Source organism: Leptodactylus fuscus, chromosome 4 (genome assembly GCF_031893055.1).
Source record: "Leptodactylus fuscus isolate aLepFus1 chromosome 4, aLepFus1.hap2, whole genome shotgun sequence".
Classification (NCBI taxonomy): Eukaryota; Metazoa; Chordata; class Amphibia; order Anura; family Leptodactylidae; genus Leptodactylus; species Leptodactylus fuscus.
Window position 1 is genome coordinate 82,497,687 of NC_134268.1, and position 20,299 is coordinate 82,517,985.

The 20,299-nt window shown below is 40.9% G+C and overlaps 1 protein-coding gene across 1 annotated transcript in view; it reads right to left on the minus strand.

Annotated features, from left to right (window-relative positions):
• FBXO15 (F-box protein 15) overlaps positions 1–20,299 on the minus strand; it is a 78,423-nt gene that overhangs the window by 19,237 nt on the left and 38,887 nt on the right. The window contains exons 4-9 of the mRNA XM_075272166.1: positions 20,076–20,180; positions 16,087–16,329; positions 14,097–14,303; positions 13,182–13,311; positions 10,306–10,388; positions 8,139–8,284 (exon numbers count right to left, since the gene is read on the minus strand). Of these exons, the coding sequence (XP_075128267.1) occupies positions 8,139–8,284; positions 10,306–10,388; positions 13,182–13,311; positions 14,097–14,303; positions 16,087–16,329; positions 20,076–20,180 (914 nt within the window). The remainder of the gene's footprint in view (positions 1–8,138; positions 8,285–10,305; positions 10,389–13,181; positions 13,312–14,096; positions 14,304–16,086; positions 16,330–20,075; positions 20,181–20,299) is intronic.

A 20,299-nucleotide genomic window follows, 5' to 3' on the forward strand; every position in this document is an offset into this window, starting at 1 on the left:
TCAAAAAAATCGCCTTCCATTGAAATCAATGGAAGCCGGTCATTTCCTTTTTCCGTGAGAGGTTTGTTCCCGCTTGCAGAAAAAAGAAGCGAGCTGCCCTTTCTTCAGGAGGATTCAACCGCAGACGTCTGTCTCGCGACACCTTCCTCCTGACAAGGCCCATTCATTTGGGCCCAATCGGGAGTGGAATGCCGCAACTGGATGCCGATGCACTGCACCAGCATCCAGTCACAGCTAGCTGTTTTTTGGACTGGAATCTGAGACGGCCTCCGTGTCAAATTCCGGTCCATTAACTCAGGTGTGAACTTACGCTAAAACTGAAAGCACAATGAGGTATTTGTCTATAGATTTCTACTGTGACCACATTATGGACCCATTTCACATAGTTATTACCTCATAAACTAATTTAATAACATATATTAGTGTCATTGCTAGCACTTGTGGTGCTTACAATCACTAAAACTCTCTCAGCCTTCCGGTAACATTAGCACTACAAACTAATCACATTGTGCGCTGCACCAACGTGACAGGTTCTCTATAACTTCAACAACTATGGACAACTGTCAGCAAAGGCAGATACATTTAGTGGAGAGGAGACAAAGTAATAGCTGTCTCTCACTGTCCCCAACATAAAAAACACACCCATATATACTCGAGTATAAGCCAACCCGAATATAAGTTGAGGCTCCTAATTATACAACAAAACTATGAAAACTTATTGACTCGAATACAAGCCTAGGGGGGAAATGCAGCAGCTACTGGAAAATTTAAAAAATTAAAATGGCCGGAGTTTTTGGGGAGCAGTAGATGCTGGCGGCTGGGGAAGGGGGTGTTTTGGTTGTCTGTCTGCCCCTTCCCTGAGCTTGAGGACTGGGTTTTTTTCCCCCCACTTGGAATTCAGCCTGGCTGAATATAGGGTATCTGCAATGCTCCTATTAACCCTTCCTGACGGAACAGGAGCACTGCAGATACCCTATATTCAGCCTGGCTGTAGTCAGGCTGAATTCCAAGTGGGGGGAAAAAATCCCAGTCTTCAAGCTCAGGGAAGGGGCAGACAGACAGCCAAAAGACCGCCACCCCCCTTCCCCAGCACCTACTGCACCTGAAACCCCGACTATCCCCATCAACATAGGGGATAAATACTTGAAAAATCACATTTCAACGGGTGGGGATATTGTTATATACACTCCAAAAACTCTATTATTTGCACAGTGTAGATTTTCTTCAGGTTGGATTGTGCAGTGGTTGTTCCAGGGAGAGACCTGTCCAGCCATAAGGTCCATGGGGAGTGGAGAGGGATGCCCCCCTCTGTTCAGCTCCTGCAGCAGCTCCAGGCGGGTGAACTCGGTCCGGTGATGGTTCAGGTGCAGCTGCTCGTCGCTCTTCGCCTTCAGCTGCTGCCAGTCCGGACCCACGGGGAGCGCCATCTGCGCAGTTAGTGATGATGCAGGCGGGTTGGCGTTTCGGTGGAGAGTCCACAGGAAGATGGTGCTCCCCGCGGGTCCAGACCGGCGGCAGCTGAAGGCGGAGAGCGACGAGCAGCTGCACCTGAACCATCACTGGACTGAGCTCACCGGCCTAGAGCTGCCGCAGGAGCCGGACAGTGAGAGCATCCCGCTGCACTCCCCGTGGACCTTCTGACTCAACAGGTCTCTCCCTGGAACAACCGCAGCAGAATGTGAGTCCAACCTGAAGAAAATCTACAACGTGCAAACAATACAGAGTTTCTGGAGTGAATATAACAATCCCCCCTCCCTTTGCACTGCGCTTGACTCGAGTATAAGCCGTGGGGGGCTTTTTCAGCACAAAAACTGTGCTGAAAAACTAGGCTTATACTTGAATATACACGGAGTATACAAATAATGATCAGTAATAGAACAGGCAGCATTATAAAAATCCCTTCCTAGAGTTCTTTAAATATGTCTTCCAGGTGGGCAGAACATTTCTTGACATGCAGCAATGATCTCAGGTGATCAGAAAGAACAAAAGCACTCAAATATGGCATCACATTCTATAATAGAAATTTCTCAGGTGTAAATGTAATATGTTCCTGCTAGTAGATAGCTGAGATATTCATACTTATTGAGAACCTGATAACTCCACTCTGATATACAAAGGGGAAATAGTGGTTAGAAGTAAAAGGTATAAATTATTTCACTATTATAGTCGATGTAGATAAGCAATAAAAAAAAAAAAAAAAAAAAAAAAAAAAACAGTACTAAACACAAAGAATGTACAAACACATATGTTGATATTGAGTCTGCAGGATCTTTTTGTTAAGCTTTAATACATTAGACTGTTTCTACCTCATTTTTTTATGAACAGTCTAATGGGCCATAAGAAAGGTAGTAGATATAGAAGAGTTCTTATACCCGAGCTGCAATGAAATATATACAGGTCACCTAGGAGCTGCTCCATTTTTCATTTTGAATACCGGCAGCTCTATAGTTCAGCACTGTATAAGAGAAATTGGACAGAACAACGGTCCTCTGGTGGAGAGCCTTTAAAAAATCCACTGCTTTAGAAAGTGAAAGAAAAGAAATTATATCCAGATTCTGTGTTAGCTTATTTTTAGATAAGGCTTCCACTCACTTAAAGGGTACCTTAGTTTATACACCTTACATATGTGGTGACCTATCAAATTTTCTGCTGCTAATAGCACCATTTACAGCTGCTGTACATTCTACTTTTCTTTCTGGGGCTGGGGGCATATACAATACAGAATAGCCTGCCTCATTCACTAGTTATTACTTTTGGTTTCTTTAAATGTACTTCTGCCAGCAGTAACCGTAAAATAGCAAATAGCTGATAAACACCCAAGTGCTCATAATATAAGAGATCCATGGGCACTGGAGTCAAATCAAGGTTATGACGAAGATAAACAGATCCCTGACACAGAAAAAGAAAAATCTGAGCACAGTGACAAAAGCTGCTCGCTGTCTATAACTAACATCCCAGCAGCAATAGCACAAGCAACTAGTCAGAAGTATATACAAGTACATAGTAGACTTTTCTCACATTGCATGCTGTGACATGCTGCAAAATTTGCTCTGTGCAGTGTAAAGAAAAAGCTAAGTGTAGACATGTACAAACTGCTAAGAGAGGCCAGGCCCTTCCTTCTACAAGTAACGAATATGAAGAAAACCAGCCCCTCCTCCCTCCACTCAATGTCAACCCATCTTGACTTTGAAGTTAATTAAAAATGAACTTATCTAGTACCAGGGAGTGAACAGCAAAAAAGCTAGAAGAGTCACGTAGTGGATGTTTTTCATGCAGAATACAGCAATATTTTGAAATAAAGTGCTGTGAAAGATACTAAACCTTTTCTAACATACAGATTGGTCCTTGCAATTGTGGTGGCAGGGCGTCACCACCAACAAAAAAAAAATAATAATACTACCACAGAGTGCCAAACAAATGCCACTGTGCTGATGACATAATATCCCTGCTAGTGGCAATACAATACACTGCCAATCACACATGCCTATAAAAGGACACCCAGCACAGGGTGGTTCTGCCACTGGCAGGAGCACAGGTATACAATTATGGAGGGTGAGTCAGGTGTGCAGCTACCACTCTGTATACATGTATGTTTACAGATAGCATATCAGTCCAGTACAGGAATCAAACCAGTGCAGCTCACAATCCAGATCGGAGTTTACTGATACTGATGCTGCCGCTCATCAGCTGCTCCTGCTGTCGCCTTATGTAGAAACCATAGCATGTAAGATCTGGGCATTGTCTCTTATGCTGCCTGTCCCTACATTTATTTATGCTGGCACATGACTGAGCAGGGCGCCATGGCTCTGATCTTAATCCTGCTATGCGGCCGGCACTATAAATCTGCTGTAGCACTGATATTCATTATCTTACCCCCACATTTATCACCCAAGTATTTTGTCTATGTTGGGTATACAGGACGCATAAATTTATCAGCATATGTCTCTCCCCTTTCAGGATATTATATAAAGGAATATTGTAAAAGTGTCTGGTCAATCATAATACAACCAATTTCATTTTTTGTGGGCTAAAATATATACAGCCTTCTAATTCAGACATTCTAAACGAAGGACACAGCTATATACCGTATTTTCCGGACTATAAGGCGCACATAAAATACTTCGATTTCCTCAGAAATCGAAAGTGCGCCTTATAGTCCGGTGCGCCTTATATAAGGCTTGAAGCGGCGGCACGCGAGGAGTTAAGCGGCGGCCGCCGGCAAAGTCTGCATGCCGCTTCCATACATTGCAATGGGAGCGCGCTATTCAAATAGTATTCGTTCATCTCTAACTATTTGAATAGCGCGCTCTCATTGTAATGTATGGAAGCGGCATGCAGACTTTGCCGGCGGCCGCTGCTTAAAGAGATTCTACTAGAGATGAGCGAGTACTGTTCGGATCAGCCGATCCGAACAGTACTCGCTCAACTCTAGATTCTACCATTAAAAGAACCTCTTCCCCCTAACCACGTCGGAATAGCCTTAAAAGACTATTCGTCTCTTACCTTTCCCATAGCCAGCGCCGCCTTCTCCCTGAGCTGTGTTCGCGCCTTCCGTGTCGTCTTCTTTGGGCCTCATGGATGACGCATGCCCAGTCGGCTCTGGCTGCGAGAGCCTGTTAGAGCCGACTGCGCATGCGTCATCCATGAGGCCCAAAGAAGACAGAGACGGAGCTGCGGAAGAAGGCGGCGCTGGCTATGGTAAAAAGGTAAGGAGATTATTCCGACGTGATCAAGAAGGAAGTTCTTTAACTCCTCGTGTGCCGAGCGCTTCCATTCATTTCAATGGAAGCGTACCATTGAAATGAATAGAAGCGGCTGGCACGCGGGGGGTTAAGCGGCCGCCGGCAAAGTCTGCCGGCCGCCGCTTTCAATCATATAAGGCGCACCGGACAGCGCTGCGCCTTGTAGTCCGGTGCGCCTTATATATGGACCTAGGCAGGACTATAAGGCGCTCATGGGTAATGCGCCTTATAGTCCGGTGCGCCTTATAGTCCGCAAAATACGGTAATAAATAAATCATATATGGATGTGGTAGCATATTTTTATGAGGATGTAAAACCATATTTAGTTCCTTCTACAGATGATCTCTGTGTAGATAAGCAGAACAATATCTTTATACTGCAGTTACTATTACAGAGCATTATATTATATCATCTTTGGAATGACAGTAGCTGTCTAACAGAGTATACAGGGAACTGACTCCTATTAGGAACCCTCATTGTGATATAATAATATCCCACACAGATATACTGTATCAGTTCCTGCCCTATAACAGGTTTTTAAATGTATTTAATATTCTTTTTTTATACAGTCAAGTGACCTATTACCTGCTGATTTCCCTTTCTCCCCCTTTCCTCATTTAATATGTGTAGTTTTCCTTAAGTGTGTGTATACTTGGACATCAACATGTGAGGTTATTCAGATGTGATATACATCTTCATGTTCAGTGTAGAATAAATATATACAAAAAACATTTTTTAAAGAATATATATATATATATATATATATATATATATATATATATATATATATATATATTCCCATACACATATACTTGATTTATATTCACACCGGCAGCCATCATGCAGCATTTGTAGCAGTGATTAAGGAGCAGCTCCTCTTTGCAGATCAAATACTTAGCAACACAATGGGGAAGCCTGTCTAAGGTGATTGCGGCAGAGCACGGTGATGCTGAAGTAAGACCTTTTATAATGTAATTATGCAGCTGCAAAGCAATCTGTGCTAGACTTTACTACAGCCCATAGTACAGCTACAGCTGCAGCTGCTTAAGTAACCTTACTCAATACTAGCTGCAATGTTACATCAATAAAAAATAAAAAAACAAATTTGTCTCTTTATTACAATCAATGTGAATTACATTATTACATGACATTGTCATTGATGATATAAGGCAAACCCACCAACCTAAGTAATGGGGAACAGCAACTCTCCCTTTACAGTACTGTATAATACCTAATTGTGGAAGTAATCCTTTCCTACAGTATGCTACTTACCCTACAATAGTATAGGGAGAGATGTGATCATGCATCTACAGTAACAGACCTACTGGAGACACAGAAAAAGACCTCTTCTGTCTCCTTACCTGCCACAGATTTGATAAGGGTGACAGCCGCCATGGATAAACTGTTTGTTAGGACTTCACAGAATAGACTTCTATGGCATATACGGTGGAGAAGCTTTTTAAGTTACTTGACGGAAAATCACTTTAAGTTACACCAGAATAGGATTTTTTTTATTGTTTGGCCCTAGTTGTAAAGCTTTAGTTGTATTTTTCATGTTCCTTCATTTTTCAGTTTCCAGGTTTTCACATGTAAGAGTCAGAATGTTGAGTCACTGGGAAAGAAAGATGTGTGTGCTATTGACTCGGGAAGTATGAAGGACACATAACATAACATGAATACCTCTGTATCATGCTGTGAGAAAGCAATACATATTTTGTTAGTTCTCCTAAGTACTATAATTGTGATTATGATTTATTGTGCAATTTCCATAATTCCTAATTTAGTTTCCAACTTCCAATATGCCTAAAGGAAATTATTATCCTAGTTCATTTTATTCATGCAGTCATAATAAAATGTTATTCTAAAAAAAAACAATGCCATGTGTGAGCACAGAGCCTTACAGTGGTATATTCAGATGTAAGACTCCCTACTGAAGAGTCCCACTGCCTCCAAGTAGTCCGGTACAGACTCCATTGGCTTATACAGAGTTATAAGTCATAAAGTTGCGTACATAAGCTACTGCTGATTTGTAGTTTGTGCTCCGCAGTAGTTATATGTATTATGTCACCTGGACTTCAATACATTTCCTTTTTGCTGAACTATCTTGTTGGAGTGCCCCTGATATATTATAGCATGAGCACTACAGCCAAACAATGGTCTCAATGGTGGCGATTTCATGTATGGCATGTGACCACTGAAACCAGTGATTAAACCACCAAAAAATAACCGAACCTGAACATCAACCAGGATAACCAATGTGATTTCACTTTATTATTTTGGTTCAGTTATTACAATAATTGCTGTTTCATTTGGACTGAGCACATCTCAAGAGACCCCAGAGTATAATAAGCGGAGGCCCAGAGGATGTGATCAAACAGTGTTACTCACCTCTCTTCAGCTCCGGTTCGGCTCCCTGTTCTCTTTGACTCTCCTTCCTCTTATCATGAACCACTGAGGTCTATGATTGGGCCTCAGCGGTCACGCTGCGTTGTGTTTGCATCTATAAGTCACAACTCCATGTGACTATGAAGCCCAATCACAGGCTGAAGATAGCCGGGGGTCGCAGCAGGTACAATAGCAGAATATAACAGCATGAAAACCTCTATAAACATTATATGTAAAACCCAATAATGTTAGTTCTACATGAGGTACCACGATTTTCCAAACAATCAGCTGCCGAAATTATTCCTAGAGCTACTTCCTAAAGCAATTGCCACAAAAACTGCAATAAAAATAACATGCACCGTTACTGTGATAGTGGTAGTAATGTGTCATTTTGCTAGCATATGTGAATGCATTAGAAAGATTTATTGCTATAAAAAAACAGTTTATATATGAACACAATTTATTGGTGGCATAACAGCTCTCTCTATTTTATACGAAAGATTTAACAAGGGAAACATTTTGTATCAAAAGGCTCTGAACAGCTTTCTCCTATGGACCTTAGAAATCTAACACTGGCGCCATCTATTGGTTAGCCATGTTATAGCATTCTGTCAAAATTTGTTTTGCAGTCATAGGTATTTAAACTACACTGCAACCCCAGAAATGGGGATTAGTTTTTAGAGCAGTGAATCCTGAGCAGGTTCTGATCCACTGGTGAGAAATGGAATAAAAAAACAAACAGAAGTCTTGTGTCATATGTCTGCATGTCAAATGTGGAGTCTGTAGCATGTTATTTCAGCTACAAACAGTTGAACCTATGGCAATCTATCTATCTATCTATCTAGTTGCTGATAAGTAATATGTTTTTTTGTTTTACTCCTACCCTGGCCTCCACACGGGTTGCTCCAATTCCAGGGCAAGTCCTATAAGAGCTGGGCATTCACAGGCTATTGCAGAGTCAGCATAGTTCATACTTCAACTGGGATGCTTCAAGAATACTATAAGGTTTACCTTTCCGGCAAAACAAGCCACGGAATATCCGACACAGATATGTTCTTTGTCCACTGTACATGTCAATATGAAGCTGGTATCCATGAAGTCCATATTCTGGGTCGATATCATCCAGGATAGGAATATGTGGAGGAAATATGTAAGCGCTGTAAAAAGATCAATGGTAGAGCAAGGTAGTTAAAGAAAAAGAGATTATATGCCACTAATTAAGATTGGGTATTGGGATTTTACATAGAAAACACTGGAACAATCTTTTATACCCCTTCAGCAAAAGCAACCGTAAGCCATTAATTGGGAAAAGGATAATAAACATACAAAGCTCAACAGGACGGATACCATGCCATGCAAACTAGTCAGCTATTCAATATCATTTACAAAGAAAACAGATCCCAACCATCTAACAAAGATCTAAAAAATCATTTATTGTATAGTCCCATCAGTGTTCATTCAGTCCTTTGGTCAGAAGTTACATCCACCGCTGGCAAAGCTGGATGACAACTAATATCAGGTCAAAGATTTTGGTGCTATGCAGCAGTCTCAGATCCTGAAAGGCAAATCTATCAGTAATAATTACCCCTGCTCTCCTATCTTTGCCTAACAAAGAAGATGTAAGGTCACTAAGGAAAGATGAGTGGCTAAGTGGCACTCATCCTGTAATAGGTGCTCATATTTGGGGAGGAGGGGTGGAAAATATATACTATGTGGTCTGTTTTTTAACTGCATACAACAGAAGGCTATTCCTTGCAGCAACAAAAATGCAAAAAATACAGGAATCCATCTTAGCATTTTTTTTAAACTTTCTGATGAATAGGGTCTATGGATCGGTTTACCATTTTCCCTTATCCCTGAAAACATTGTTGTATTTTTAAAAAACACTTACATAGCAAGCATCCATTCAGTTACCAATAGCAATGTAATATATGCTTAAAGGGGAATTCGCAACATTCGAACAATCAAACTTTAAAAAAAAAAATTAAAAAAAAACTTGAACAACAATGCAGATAAACTATCTGTATTGTTCCTGTGTTCACCCACCTCCTAGGTGCCTAGTCTTTGCATTGGCCAGAGTGGGTGGTCCTTACTATGGAGAATGTGACAGTCTACTTAGTAGGTGAAAAGTACATTTCCCAGGTACAACACTGCTCTGTGTGCTTCCTAACTTTCCATACTTCCTAATAGTATTCAATAAAGGGATTCTATCATAAGTAAAATGGCCGACGGACATGCACAGTCGGCCTTTTTGGACGAAGAGAAGCGCAAGAGAAGAAGGTGGAGGCGGTGAAGAAGACAGAAGCCATCGCTGGAGAGTTTTCAAGCAGAACTGGGAAAACTCATTTGCATATGGAAAAAAGAAGATATTTCTCAGGAACAGCGGTGTGGACCAGAATAATAAAGGTAAGAGAAGAATAGTCTATTCCTAGTGTACTTAGTTTAAAAAGGTATTCTAATGATAGAATCCCTTTAATGCACTGGACATGCTCCATCTGTTAGAACAGCACATGCATGGTTATGTAGCCCTGATCTAATAAGCAGCTATAGGGATGTCAAATACAAACTGAGCATGCTCGTCCTGACTGAAAATGGCCCACAGGACGTATCCATTGGCAACTGTGCTCAAACAATGCTAGGAAAAGAGGGATTTCATTAGGCTTTTTCTAGTGACATACATTTTGCTTTGAATGGGTGACAGTGATATTTTTATATGGAATACAATTGTTGTTTTGGGAATGATCCTTTAAATATTTTCCATCAAATTTGGAGCCACTTTTGACATGGCCATGTGTTCGGAACCCCTATTAATTTATTAGCAACAACATGGCAGCAATCTACCACCTCCAAATTTACTTCTAAATCACTTATATGCTGCGGCCAATAGTAACACAGTAAACATAGCGTCAAAGTGCAATCTCGCTGCTGAGAAAATCAACTTGTAATCCATATACAGGTGCAGAAAACAGCTTATTTGCATACGGATTAAAAACTGATTTTCTTGGCAGCAGGATGGCACATTCACATAAAAAAACAATGTCAAAAGCTGCCCCTACAACAGCACATAAGTGATTTAGAAGAGATTTTGGTGGAGGTAGACTCCCCTTAATGTCAAAAAATTAACATGACAAAAATACTTTCAGAGCTACATGGCATAAAATATGAAAATGTATATTACTTGTCTGCAGATCCCAGGAAACTCTTCTCCAGCAGTTGATGATAATGCAGTTTACCCATCACAAATGCTATTGCAGGACTTTTCTAAAATAAATAAGACCTATGGTGAGAAATAATGAATCCTGGACAGCACAAAGAACATTGCCAGCCATAACTTGTAAGAAGTCAAATGAAATTCAACATAGGTAACACAAAGCATTTTTCACGCTGTATAATACAACGCCACGCATTCTTTGGATAGCCAATGATTTTAACCCCTTCCTGCTTTTGCCTTTCTCGTTATTGCATTTTCACTTTTTTATTCCCTGCCATCCAAAAGCCATTACTAATAAAAGCCATTACTCTACATTCACAAAAGACATATGAGGGCTTATTTTTTGTGGGACAAATTGTGCTTCCTAATGAAAGTACTAGAAAGCCAGAAAAAAAAAAAAAAAAAAAAAAGAAAAGAAAAAAAAACTAATCAAAATGGGGTAGAATTACACAAACACTGCACCCTTCTCTTATTGGTTTTGTTTTTACTGGAATCACACAATTGACTTGTTACAAACTAGGGACTAGTTTCAGGTGACGGGATCCTCTCGCGAGGCTACATGTCGTGGCTGTTTTCTGTCATCAGCTGAGTTCCAGGAAGTAGAGCGCCGCTTCCCCTGATTTTTAACACAGCAGTGCTCCTATTTATACCTTATGTTTGTGGACCTCCACCTGCAGCTCCCTGAAGAAGCAAGAACGAAACGTGCGTTGTGGCTTTAGTGTGTGTGTGAATATTGCTGCTATAGTGTGTGTATTACTACGATGCAGCTTCAGTGTGTTAGAGCACTTTGGATACTGGGGCTGCGCTATCAGCTCTCATTCCCATCTACATTAGAGATGAGCAAGTAGTGAAATATTCGAAAATTCAATATTCGATTTGAGTAGACCTCAATATTCGACTATTCGTTCGAATAGCGAATCCCATTATAGTCTACGGGAAAAAAATGCTCGTTTCAGGGAAACCAAAATTTGACCAATTGGAGTCACCATGTCCACAATGACACCTCAAGAAATGATGCCAACACCTCTAGAATGCAACTGGGACAGCAGGGGAAGCATGCCTGGGGGCATCTAACACGCCCAAGTCCCAGTATTATTATTATTGCTGGTGCTGCTACTGATTTAGCCAGCCAATGACTGTATACAGTTTTTTCCAATGCCTACATTGTCCTACTTCCTGTCCCACCTCCCCTGCATAGTTATTGGTATAAAAAAAAGCGCCAGGGAAGGTGGGAGGGGAATCAAATTTTTACTGCGTTTACCGCGTGGTATTCAACCGAGTACGAGTATTTCGAATACCATAGTATTCAATCGAATAACTACTCAATCGAATACTACTCGCTCATCTCTAATCTACATCAGTCATTGGTAATACAACTCAGCATTTGCCACGGTTGCTGTGATTATATTTTTGACCTACTGATGTCCATAGGTCATTATGCACACCTAATACTATTAACTGATATTGTTACTAGCATTGTGCCATTACTTGTAGCTCTGTTTACTTATGTAGTATTCGTTTTTGCTTCTGCTAATGGGTTACTACACATACCCAACATCAGGAATGTATACTTTTATTACGGTAATATATTCATTAATGTATTTTCTTTTCATGGATTAGTTATTACTACACATATGAATTAGTTTATGTATTAATTACAAGAGTATAATGTTCAATAGCAGCCTCATCACACAGTATTATGTCCCATAGTGGCCCCTGCACACAGTATTATGCCCCATAGTGGCCCCTGCACACAGTATTATGCCCCATAGTGGCCTCTTCACACAGTATTATGCCCCATAGTGGCCCCTGCACACAGTATTATGTCCCATAGTGGCCCCTGCACACACTATTATGCCCCATAGTGGCCCCTGCACACAGTATTATCCCCCCATAGTGGCCCCACAGTATACTGTTCTGTAGCAGATGCTTTACAGTATAATGTCACATAGAGGCCTCCATACAGTATAATGTCCCTGAGTGAACCCTTCACACAGTATTATGTCCCATCATGGCCCCAACGGTGTTCGTTGCAAGTACATGAATTGTACCAGCCACTTGTTTTTTTATGTGCATATTATGTATTCATTATGAAATTGGATTTGTTACTGTGCCCCGGTGTTGTTATGACTTCTATACCCTAATATTTCTCAATCATCAAATTTTTATTATTTTTAATTGTGTTTGGATAACCAATAAATTAAAATTAGCAATGTGTTATGGTTTTGTTGATCTGTTAATTCAAAGATAAGTGGATTACTCTCTACTGAGGTTCTCTTATATATGTTTGCATCTCCTACTAACATATTTGATGGTGGAAAGAAAAATATAGGTTGATCAATTTATAGTTTTAATTTTTTTTTTTTTTTTTTTTTACATTGTGAACCCCATATAGGGGTCACAATGTACATTTTTCCCTATCAGTATGTATTTGGAGTATGGGAGGAAATCTCAAACTCAGGGAGAACATACAAACTCCTTGCAGATGTTTTGTCATGGGCAAAAATTATTTTTTGCTCAGAAAGCCCCTTTAATTTCAAACTTTTTTCAGATTTTTTTTCTAGCTAGCCAGTACATTATATGGAGTATTAAAAGGTACCATTACGAAGTATACTTTGTCCAGCAAAATTTGAGCCCCCATACATCTCTATGAATGAATTTATACAAAAGTTATGGTGTTTGGAAGGCGAAATGAAAAGAAAATAATGAAAATCGAAAAATGTGTGATGGGAAGGGTTTAAAAATTCTGCAGACCTTTTGTGTTTGACATTTGTGAATAATGATATACATAGACCTTTCTGGTATTCCTTGTAAGTTTGTATGCCATCAGAATTAAGTCTTACCTTCCACAATCCAACAACTAGACCAGGATGAAGATGGAAAAGTTTAATGTGCATGTCCTGCCCAATATATCTGCCAAAATCCTTTTTGTTCCTCAAATCATATTCTGCAATGAGGGAAAGTCTTCGCAGCCTTGATTAAATTATACACAAAATAAAATCATGTTCCAAAAATAGCAATAGTATCAGAATATCAATCACAGCCACTACATCAGAGTCTCAGATAACAGCTTTTTTGCTTTAAAATGCAACTTTACATGGGTGGTCCAGCTGGGAAAAATTTTTGAAAATCGATTTACAACAGGTTAATAACATACACGAAGCTTCTACTGGTCTACTTCTACTGGAAATGCCTGAGCCAGAGGGGATAATAAAATAGAGATCAGCAGAGACTCTATAAGCGCGAGAATGGAAACACCAAGGATTGACAAAGGGAGTACTGCTTCTTGTATGTTTTAACCCACCCTGTATTGTTTTTTTTATTTAAAAAAGAATTCCTGTATAAGTATACTCACAATTGACAGATATGGTTTAAAAAATCTGCCATGTATGTCCTATATGTACTCACATAAAAAAGTTAATTTGCTTTTTTGGCACTTATTTATACCTATACATTTTTACTATACACCTAAAACAAAAGGAACAATTTTAATAGCCCCGTATCCCATAATTAAGAATAATACAAAACGATATGCATGATTTACAATGTACATTTTATGTGGTAAAAATGTGGTGCAAAAATGGAGGGTTTTTTGTTTGTTTTTTTATTGTACTAGTAATAAGCAAAACCAAATGAATTGCATAGTCATCACATCTCTGAGGAGAGGGACTGCTGGACGTCTGACCATAGGAAGGTGACACCAACACAAATTTCCTTTAAACTTCTGCAAAACTACAGTATTCTCATTTCATACGCACCCATTTTTAACAGGCTTTAAACAGTAATCTGTTACTGGTGTCATTCCATGCAGCCGAAGCTTGGTCAGGGAACGAAATTCAGGCCAAAGATAACAATTCCAAGCCACATTAAGCGAGCTATCCCTGAAATGCATAGAAGTCTGTTCAATCATGGTTTCTATACCATGGACATCCACAAATGTAATGGTCCAAGACAGTCTAGACATCCTGTAAAAACAGCAAAGAGGAGAGTACAGTGAATGAATACACCCTACAACCGGAGACCAAGACTTAACAAATACAGACTATACCTGGATACAGCAAACACTAATCTTGTATCTGGTGTTGTCCAGCTGGCTTTTTAAAGCAGGTTTGCCACTATACAGTATATATATTCACAGGAGAGTGGAGAAGTGTCTGATCAGTCAGGGTATGACTGCTGGGATGCTCTCAGATCACATGAATGGTGGCACCATGTGCCCTGTGTGAATGAACCGGCAGGATATGCATGCACTTTTCTCTCCCATTCACTTGTATAGGGCTGCCAGAAATAGGAGGGGTAACAGTGCTCATGTATCTGACACTCTAACAGAAGTGAATGTAGTGCCAACATGTATGCGTGACCTGCAGCTCTATTCATAAGGGACACTCAAGACCCCCATTCTTGTAACTGGAGGTGGTCCCAGGAGGTACCTTCCCACCAATCAGACACATTCTTTATCCACAGGATACAGAAAAAGTAGGTATAGTACAACAATCCTGTGGCTGAATATCATACATTGCAGCTGCCACAGGGCCCAGGACATTAGGAGGCCGGCGGGCCCCTAATGTGTTTTTTTTATTTATTTGTTAATAGGCCGTTAAATTCTGGAGTAATCCGAGCAGGCAACGGGCCCTATTTACTTACCAATCCTCACTCCTGCTCACGTCCACCTGCGCTTCCCCTTCTGCGCTGTCGACTGTGATCAGGAGCGGGCACCGGTAAGTGAGGCCGCAGGTCCGATAACCCCACAAACATTGCTATTGTTATAATCAGAGGTCTTTTCAGACCCCAGAGTATAACAAATGAGGGCCCAGCAGAAGTTAGACAACATAAAAAATAAAGTTACTTACCTCTCCTGTGCTCGGGAAGGCTTCAGGCCTGTTTGGTGACGTCACGTGGCCCAGGCTAGCGTCATTATGCGTTGCAACGCCAGCCTGGCTCAGGTGACGTCTGGTCCAACATTGAAGAGATCTGGTGGGAGTTGCGAGGAAGAGGTGAGTTCCATTGCTTTTTAGGTTTGTATCCTCCCTGGGTCTCCAATCATTATACTCTGGGATCTGGAAATACCCCAGAGTATAATAATTTTTAATGGCCAGTCCACGATGGGGCATAATACTGTGTTCAGGAGCCACTATGGGGCATAATACTGTGTGCAAGGACCACTATGGAGCATAATACTGTGTTCAGGGGCCACTATAGGGCATAATAGTGTGTGCAGGACGGGGCTGGGGGAAGACAGGAGGCTGGGGGAACCCTAAGTGACATGTTCACCTCGGGGCCCCGCCATTCCTAGTTACGCCACTGAGCATTTATATGGTTTTTTGAAAGACCCAGCCTGATAAATGGAATTATAACAGCCATAGGTACATTTTTCACCCAGCCTGACTGCAGGTCTACTGATGCAAACTCCCAGCATCATAAATTTACCCCCTGGAATAAAGCAAGTCTCTACTGCTGTACATTCATGCTGACCAAATTAATGGTAGAAGGAATACCGCTATATTATTACTAGAGATGAGCGAGTACTGTTCGGATCAGCCGATCCGAACAGCACGCTCCATAGAAATGAATGGATGCACCTGGTACTCCCGCTTTGACGGCGGCCGGCCGCTTAACCCCCTGCGTGCCAGCTACGTCCATTCATTTCTATGCGAGCGTGCTGTTCTGATCGGCTGATCCGAACAGTACTCGCTCATCTCTAATTATTACTAACACAGGTCATTACAAAATGTGGATAAAGCTACTTACCTTACTGCCTTTTCCATACTTATTGCTGTGTCACTGGAACTGTAACGCTTTACAGTTTTCATAATCTGAATAATTTTCTTTTCCATGGTCATTGTCAATTCCCTAACATAGGTTCTCTTCCAATGGCCAGGTTGTAGATCTGAAACGGTAGTGTTACTTATTTTTTCCCCCAGCGAGTTCACAGTGTTACTCCAGCGCTGATTTACTTTTCGGTGTGCGATATAAACTTTATACCATATTACGCTGAGAAGAAGTAAAAAGATAACGTCACAATATAGCAAAGCTGCTAGAAATTTAATTTTTTTATTTATTTTTCCCAGAAAAGAATAAAAGAAAAAAAATAGAACGTTAACCAACACTTAGGGTATGTTCACATAGAGGAAAATGAAGAGAAATTTCTCTTCATTTTCTGCTGCCATATTCAGCCAAGGTCTAGGGCACAGGGATGCTGATAAATTGTCCGCTGCCGATTAGGCCCAGATGAATAGGTCTAAATCAGCAGGGAGTCTCAAGCTGCAGAATCTGTGGCAAGATCAAGCGTAATGCTTATTTTTTCAGGGGCAAAATCTGCCTCTGGTCCTATGTGTGAACATACCCTTATGTGTTGGTTGTTGAGAGGAACTTCCTGCGACCTCTCAACACACAAGAATTGCTGCTTGGTTAATCACTGGCTGAGGCAGGTCACCGTTTAAGCTATAGATTGGCTAAGCGGCCAATTCTTATTCTTATGTGTTCGGTGGGACCAGGAAGTAGAGAGCTGAGGTGAACTGGTAAGGCTCGGCTCACATCTGCATTCAGATATTCTGTCTCCCTGTCCGCATGAAAAATGAGCACTTTTTTGCGGGCCTGGCTGGGCTGGGGTTTCCGGCCTTGTCCTGCCTCTCTGTTGTAATTGCTCTTGTTTATATTTAAATAAAGAGTTTATTAAAAAAAAAAAAAAAGAAAAAAAAGCACTTTTCGCATTTTTCGAGCGAAAGCCAAGCGGAAACTACACAAATCTGATTATAGTCTGTTGCGTCCACGGGTTTCCTAAGATAACCGTTTTTTTATTCTGATTAGGTTTCCATTCTGGGGGTCCCCAAGCAGACCAGCAGACCACCAAACGGAAACCAAATGCAGATGTGAATCTAGCCTGTGCCGGAATAGGTGACGTGGAGAATCAGTGAAGTATCGCCTCTTAAATTTTGTCATAACTTGCTGAGCTTTATTTTGTTAAAAAAAAAAAAAAAAAAAAATAGAATATATTTGGCAGACAACCACCTTAAAGGAAAAGAAACGGAGATCATATTATACTGCAGTGTTACCACTTGTGCAAAGATAAAGAAACAGAATACATATAAAAAGCACAAAAGTTGATATGACTCATGACTGAAGGTGGAGGTCCACATACTTTTCCCAATTATATGTCTACGTAATAGGAAAATTGAGGCTTGGAACAAATTTTAAGCATATGTAGTTGAAGAATCTATCAGATGCCAGGGAGAACGTCAAGTTTATCTTGTGATAAAATAGAAATAATATAAATTAGAAAACAGATGGACCATGTAGTCCTTTTCTGACATCAATCTTCTAGGTTTCTAGTACCATAGCACAATAGGTAGTAACACTTTCTTACAATTAAAGTTGTCAACCATCCAGTCCATAAAAATAGGGACAGTTTTTTTTTTTAACCAGTGTCAATGGGAAAAATATAAGTGCCGAGATATTTTTTTTTACACTGGAAGAATTTGTACAGATTAAGGTGGGTGTTCATACTTATGCCCCTGTCTGTCCGCAGTGTTTTCATCCTAATCCCCAGAGATACTGGATAGGGGACAGCTTGCCAGCGGTCAGTTTTAAAACCCATTCATTTGAATGGATTCTTAAAGCAGTCTCTCCACCTGTAAACCATTTTTTTTTTTTTTTTTTTTGGGGGGGGGGGTTTGACGGACACAAAATCCTGCATGTCCAACTCTGTGTCCATCCAAAAACTGGTTTCCAGGCAGAAAAGCTGCATACAAACATCAGCAGAATGCTTTAAAAACCCATTCAAATGAATGGGTTTTAAAACTGACCACCGGCAAGCCGTCCCCTATCCAGTAGTCAGTACCATTTCACAGTTCACTGCAGTGTGTTCACATCACATTCCTTCTAAAAAGTTATGGATTAAAGGGAAAAAGGTCAGGTCGATTTAGAACAATAAACTGACCTTAGGTCTTTATTGACCAAGGGTTTAGAGTCCAAAATAGCCTTGCTGCAAAACTGTCCGTGACGACATTAAAAATAAAAATAATAATAAAAATGAAGCCGGGAAGGTACATCCCGAGCTCACTGTGCGCAAGCATGAAGTCCAGCAAGTGTGCAGTGAAGCTAAGACGTACTACACCAGTTTCAGTGAAGAACTATGTAGACGTTGGGAATACAGCCCTTGGGTAAGTATTAAGGCATTACAACAAGGCTTTTTGGGACAACACTTACTCCCAATCCCTAAGGTTTAGTGTCTCCAGTCATCCTGACAAGTTTAAAGGGATCCTATCATTCAGACGACATTTTGTCTAAGTACCACGTCGGAATAGCCTTAAGATAAGATAAGATAATCCTTTAAAGGGGCTCTATCAGCAAAATTATGCTAATAGAGCCCCACATATGCGTGAATAGCCTTTAAAAAGGCTATTCAGGCACCATAAATGTTACATTAAATCCCGATCCCATTTTTAAATAAAAGTATTAAAACATATATGCAAAACTTATCTATCGTGCACCATAGGCGGGCATAAACGATGCGACGTCAGCTTCGGGCACGCCTGCCTCTTCTGTCTTCTTGGAGTAACGTCCTCTGGTTCCGTGTCTTCCGGCTTCTTCTCTTTAAAACCCGTGCCTGCGTAGTAGCGCTTCCCTCCGAAGCGCTACTGCGCAGGCTCACTCGCCATTTTCCTTAATGGCAGTTTGCGAGTGAACCTGCGCAGTAGCGCTTCGGAGGGAAGCGCTACTACGCAGGCGCGGGATTTAAAGAGAAGAAGCCGGAAGACACGGAACCAGAGGGCGTTACTCCGAGAAGACAGAAGAGGCAGGCGTGCCCGAAGCTGACGTCGCATCGTTTATCCCCGCCTATTGTGCACGATAGGTAGTTTTGCATATATGTTTTAATACTTTTATTTAAAAATGGGATCGGGATTTAATGTAACATTTACGGTGCCTGAATAGCCTTTTTAAAGGCTATTCATGCATATGTGGGGCTCTATTAGAATAATTTTGCTGATAGAGCCCCTTTAAGAAAGGCTATTCATCTCCTACCTTTCGTTGTCTTCTCCGCGCCGCCGTTTGCCTACTATCCCTGTTTCTCTTGTTATGCAAATTAGCTCTCACGCAGCACTGAGGGTGGGCCCCAGCGCTCAGACAGAACTAGGTGCCTCTTCATTCTCTTCTTCCGGCGGTGTCTATTTACTTATAGGCCTCGGGCATAGCAGACTGCTCTGCCCAAGGCCGGAGGCCTTAGAAGTTACAAGCCACCGCCGGAAGAAGAGGCTGAAGATGACACTGCTGAAGAAGAGGAGGCGTGCTGGAGAGAGTTCTCTCGCAGCATTTGGGATGCCCAAGTGCTGTCAGAGCGCTGGGGCCCGCCCCCAGTGCAGCAAGAGAGCTAATATACATACCGACAAGAACCGGGATTGTAGGCGAACGGCGGCACGGAGAAGACAACGAAAGGTAGGAGGAGAATAGCCTTTCTTAAGGCTATTCCAAAATGGTACTTTAAAAAAATGTCGTCTGAATGATAGGTTCCCTTTAAATGAAAACAGGGCATTACCAATCCTAGGGGTCCCAATAACATCTGAAAGTGGGAGTTCTAATTGGATAATATGAGCCTGTACATAGACATGTCCTCAGGCATGTCTGGAACATTGAAAAGGTCCTCTGTAATTCTGCTTTTAATTTTGTGAAAATTCACATTGTATCTCAATTTAATTCTGGAAAAAAAGTCCACATTTTTAATAAAATATGCATACACTTACTTGTCCTTGGATAGTTCATAGAATCTTTTACTGACACTACCAACCAACATCAGAGATATTGGGTCTAAATATGAAAAGATTTTCATAAGGATCTCACATGGTATACTGCAAAACAAAAGGAAAATGATTTATTCTGTACATTTAATATATATAAATGCTTATTGTATGCACGTATGTATGTACGTACATACACCCATACAAATATACATATATATGCTGGGTAT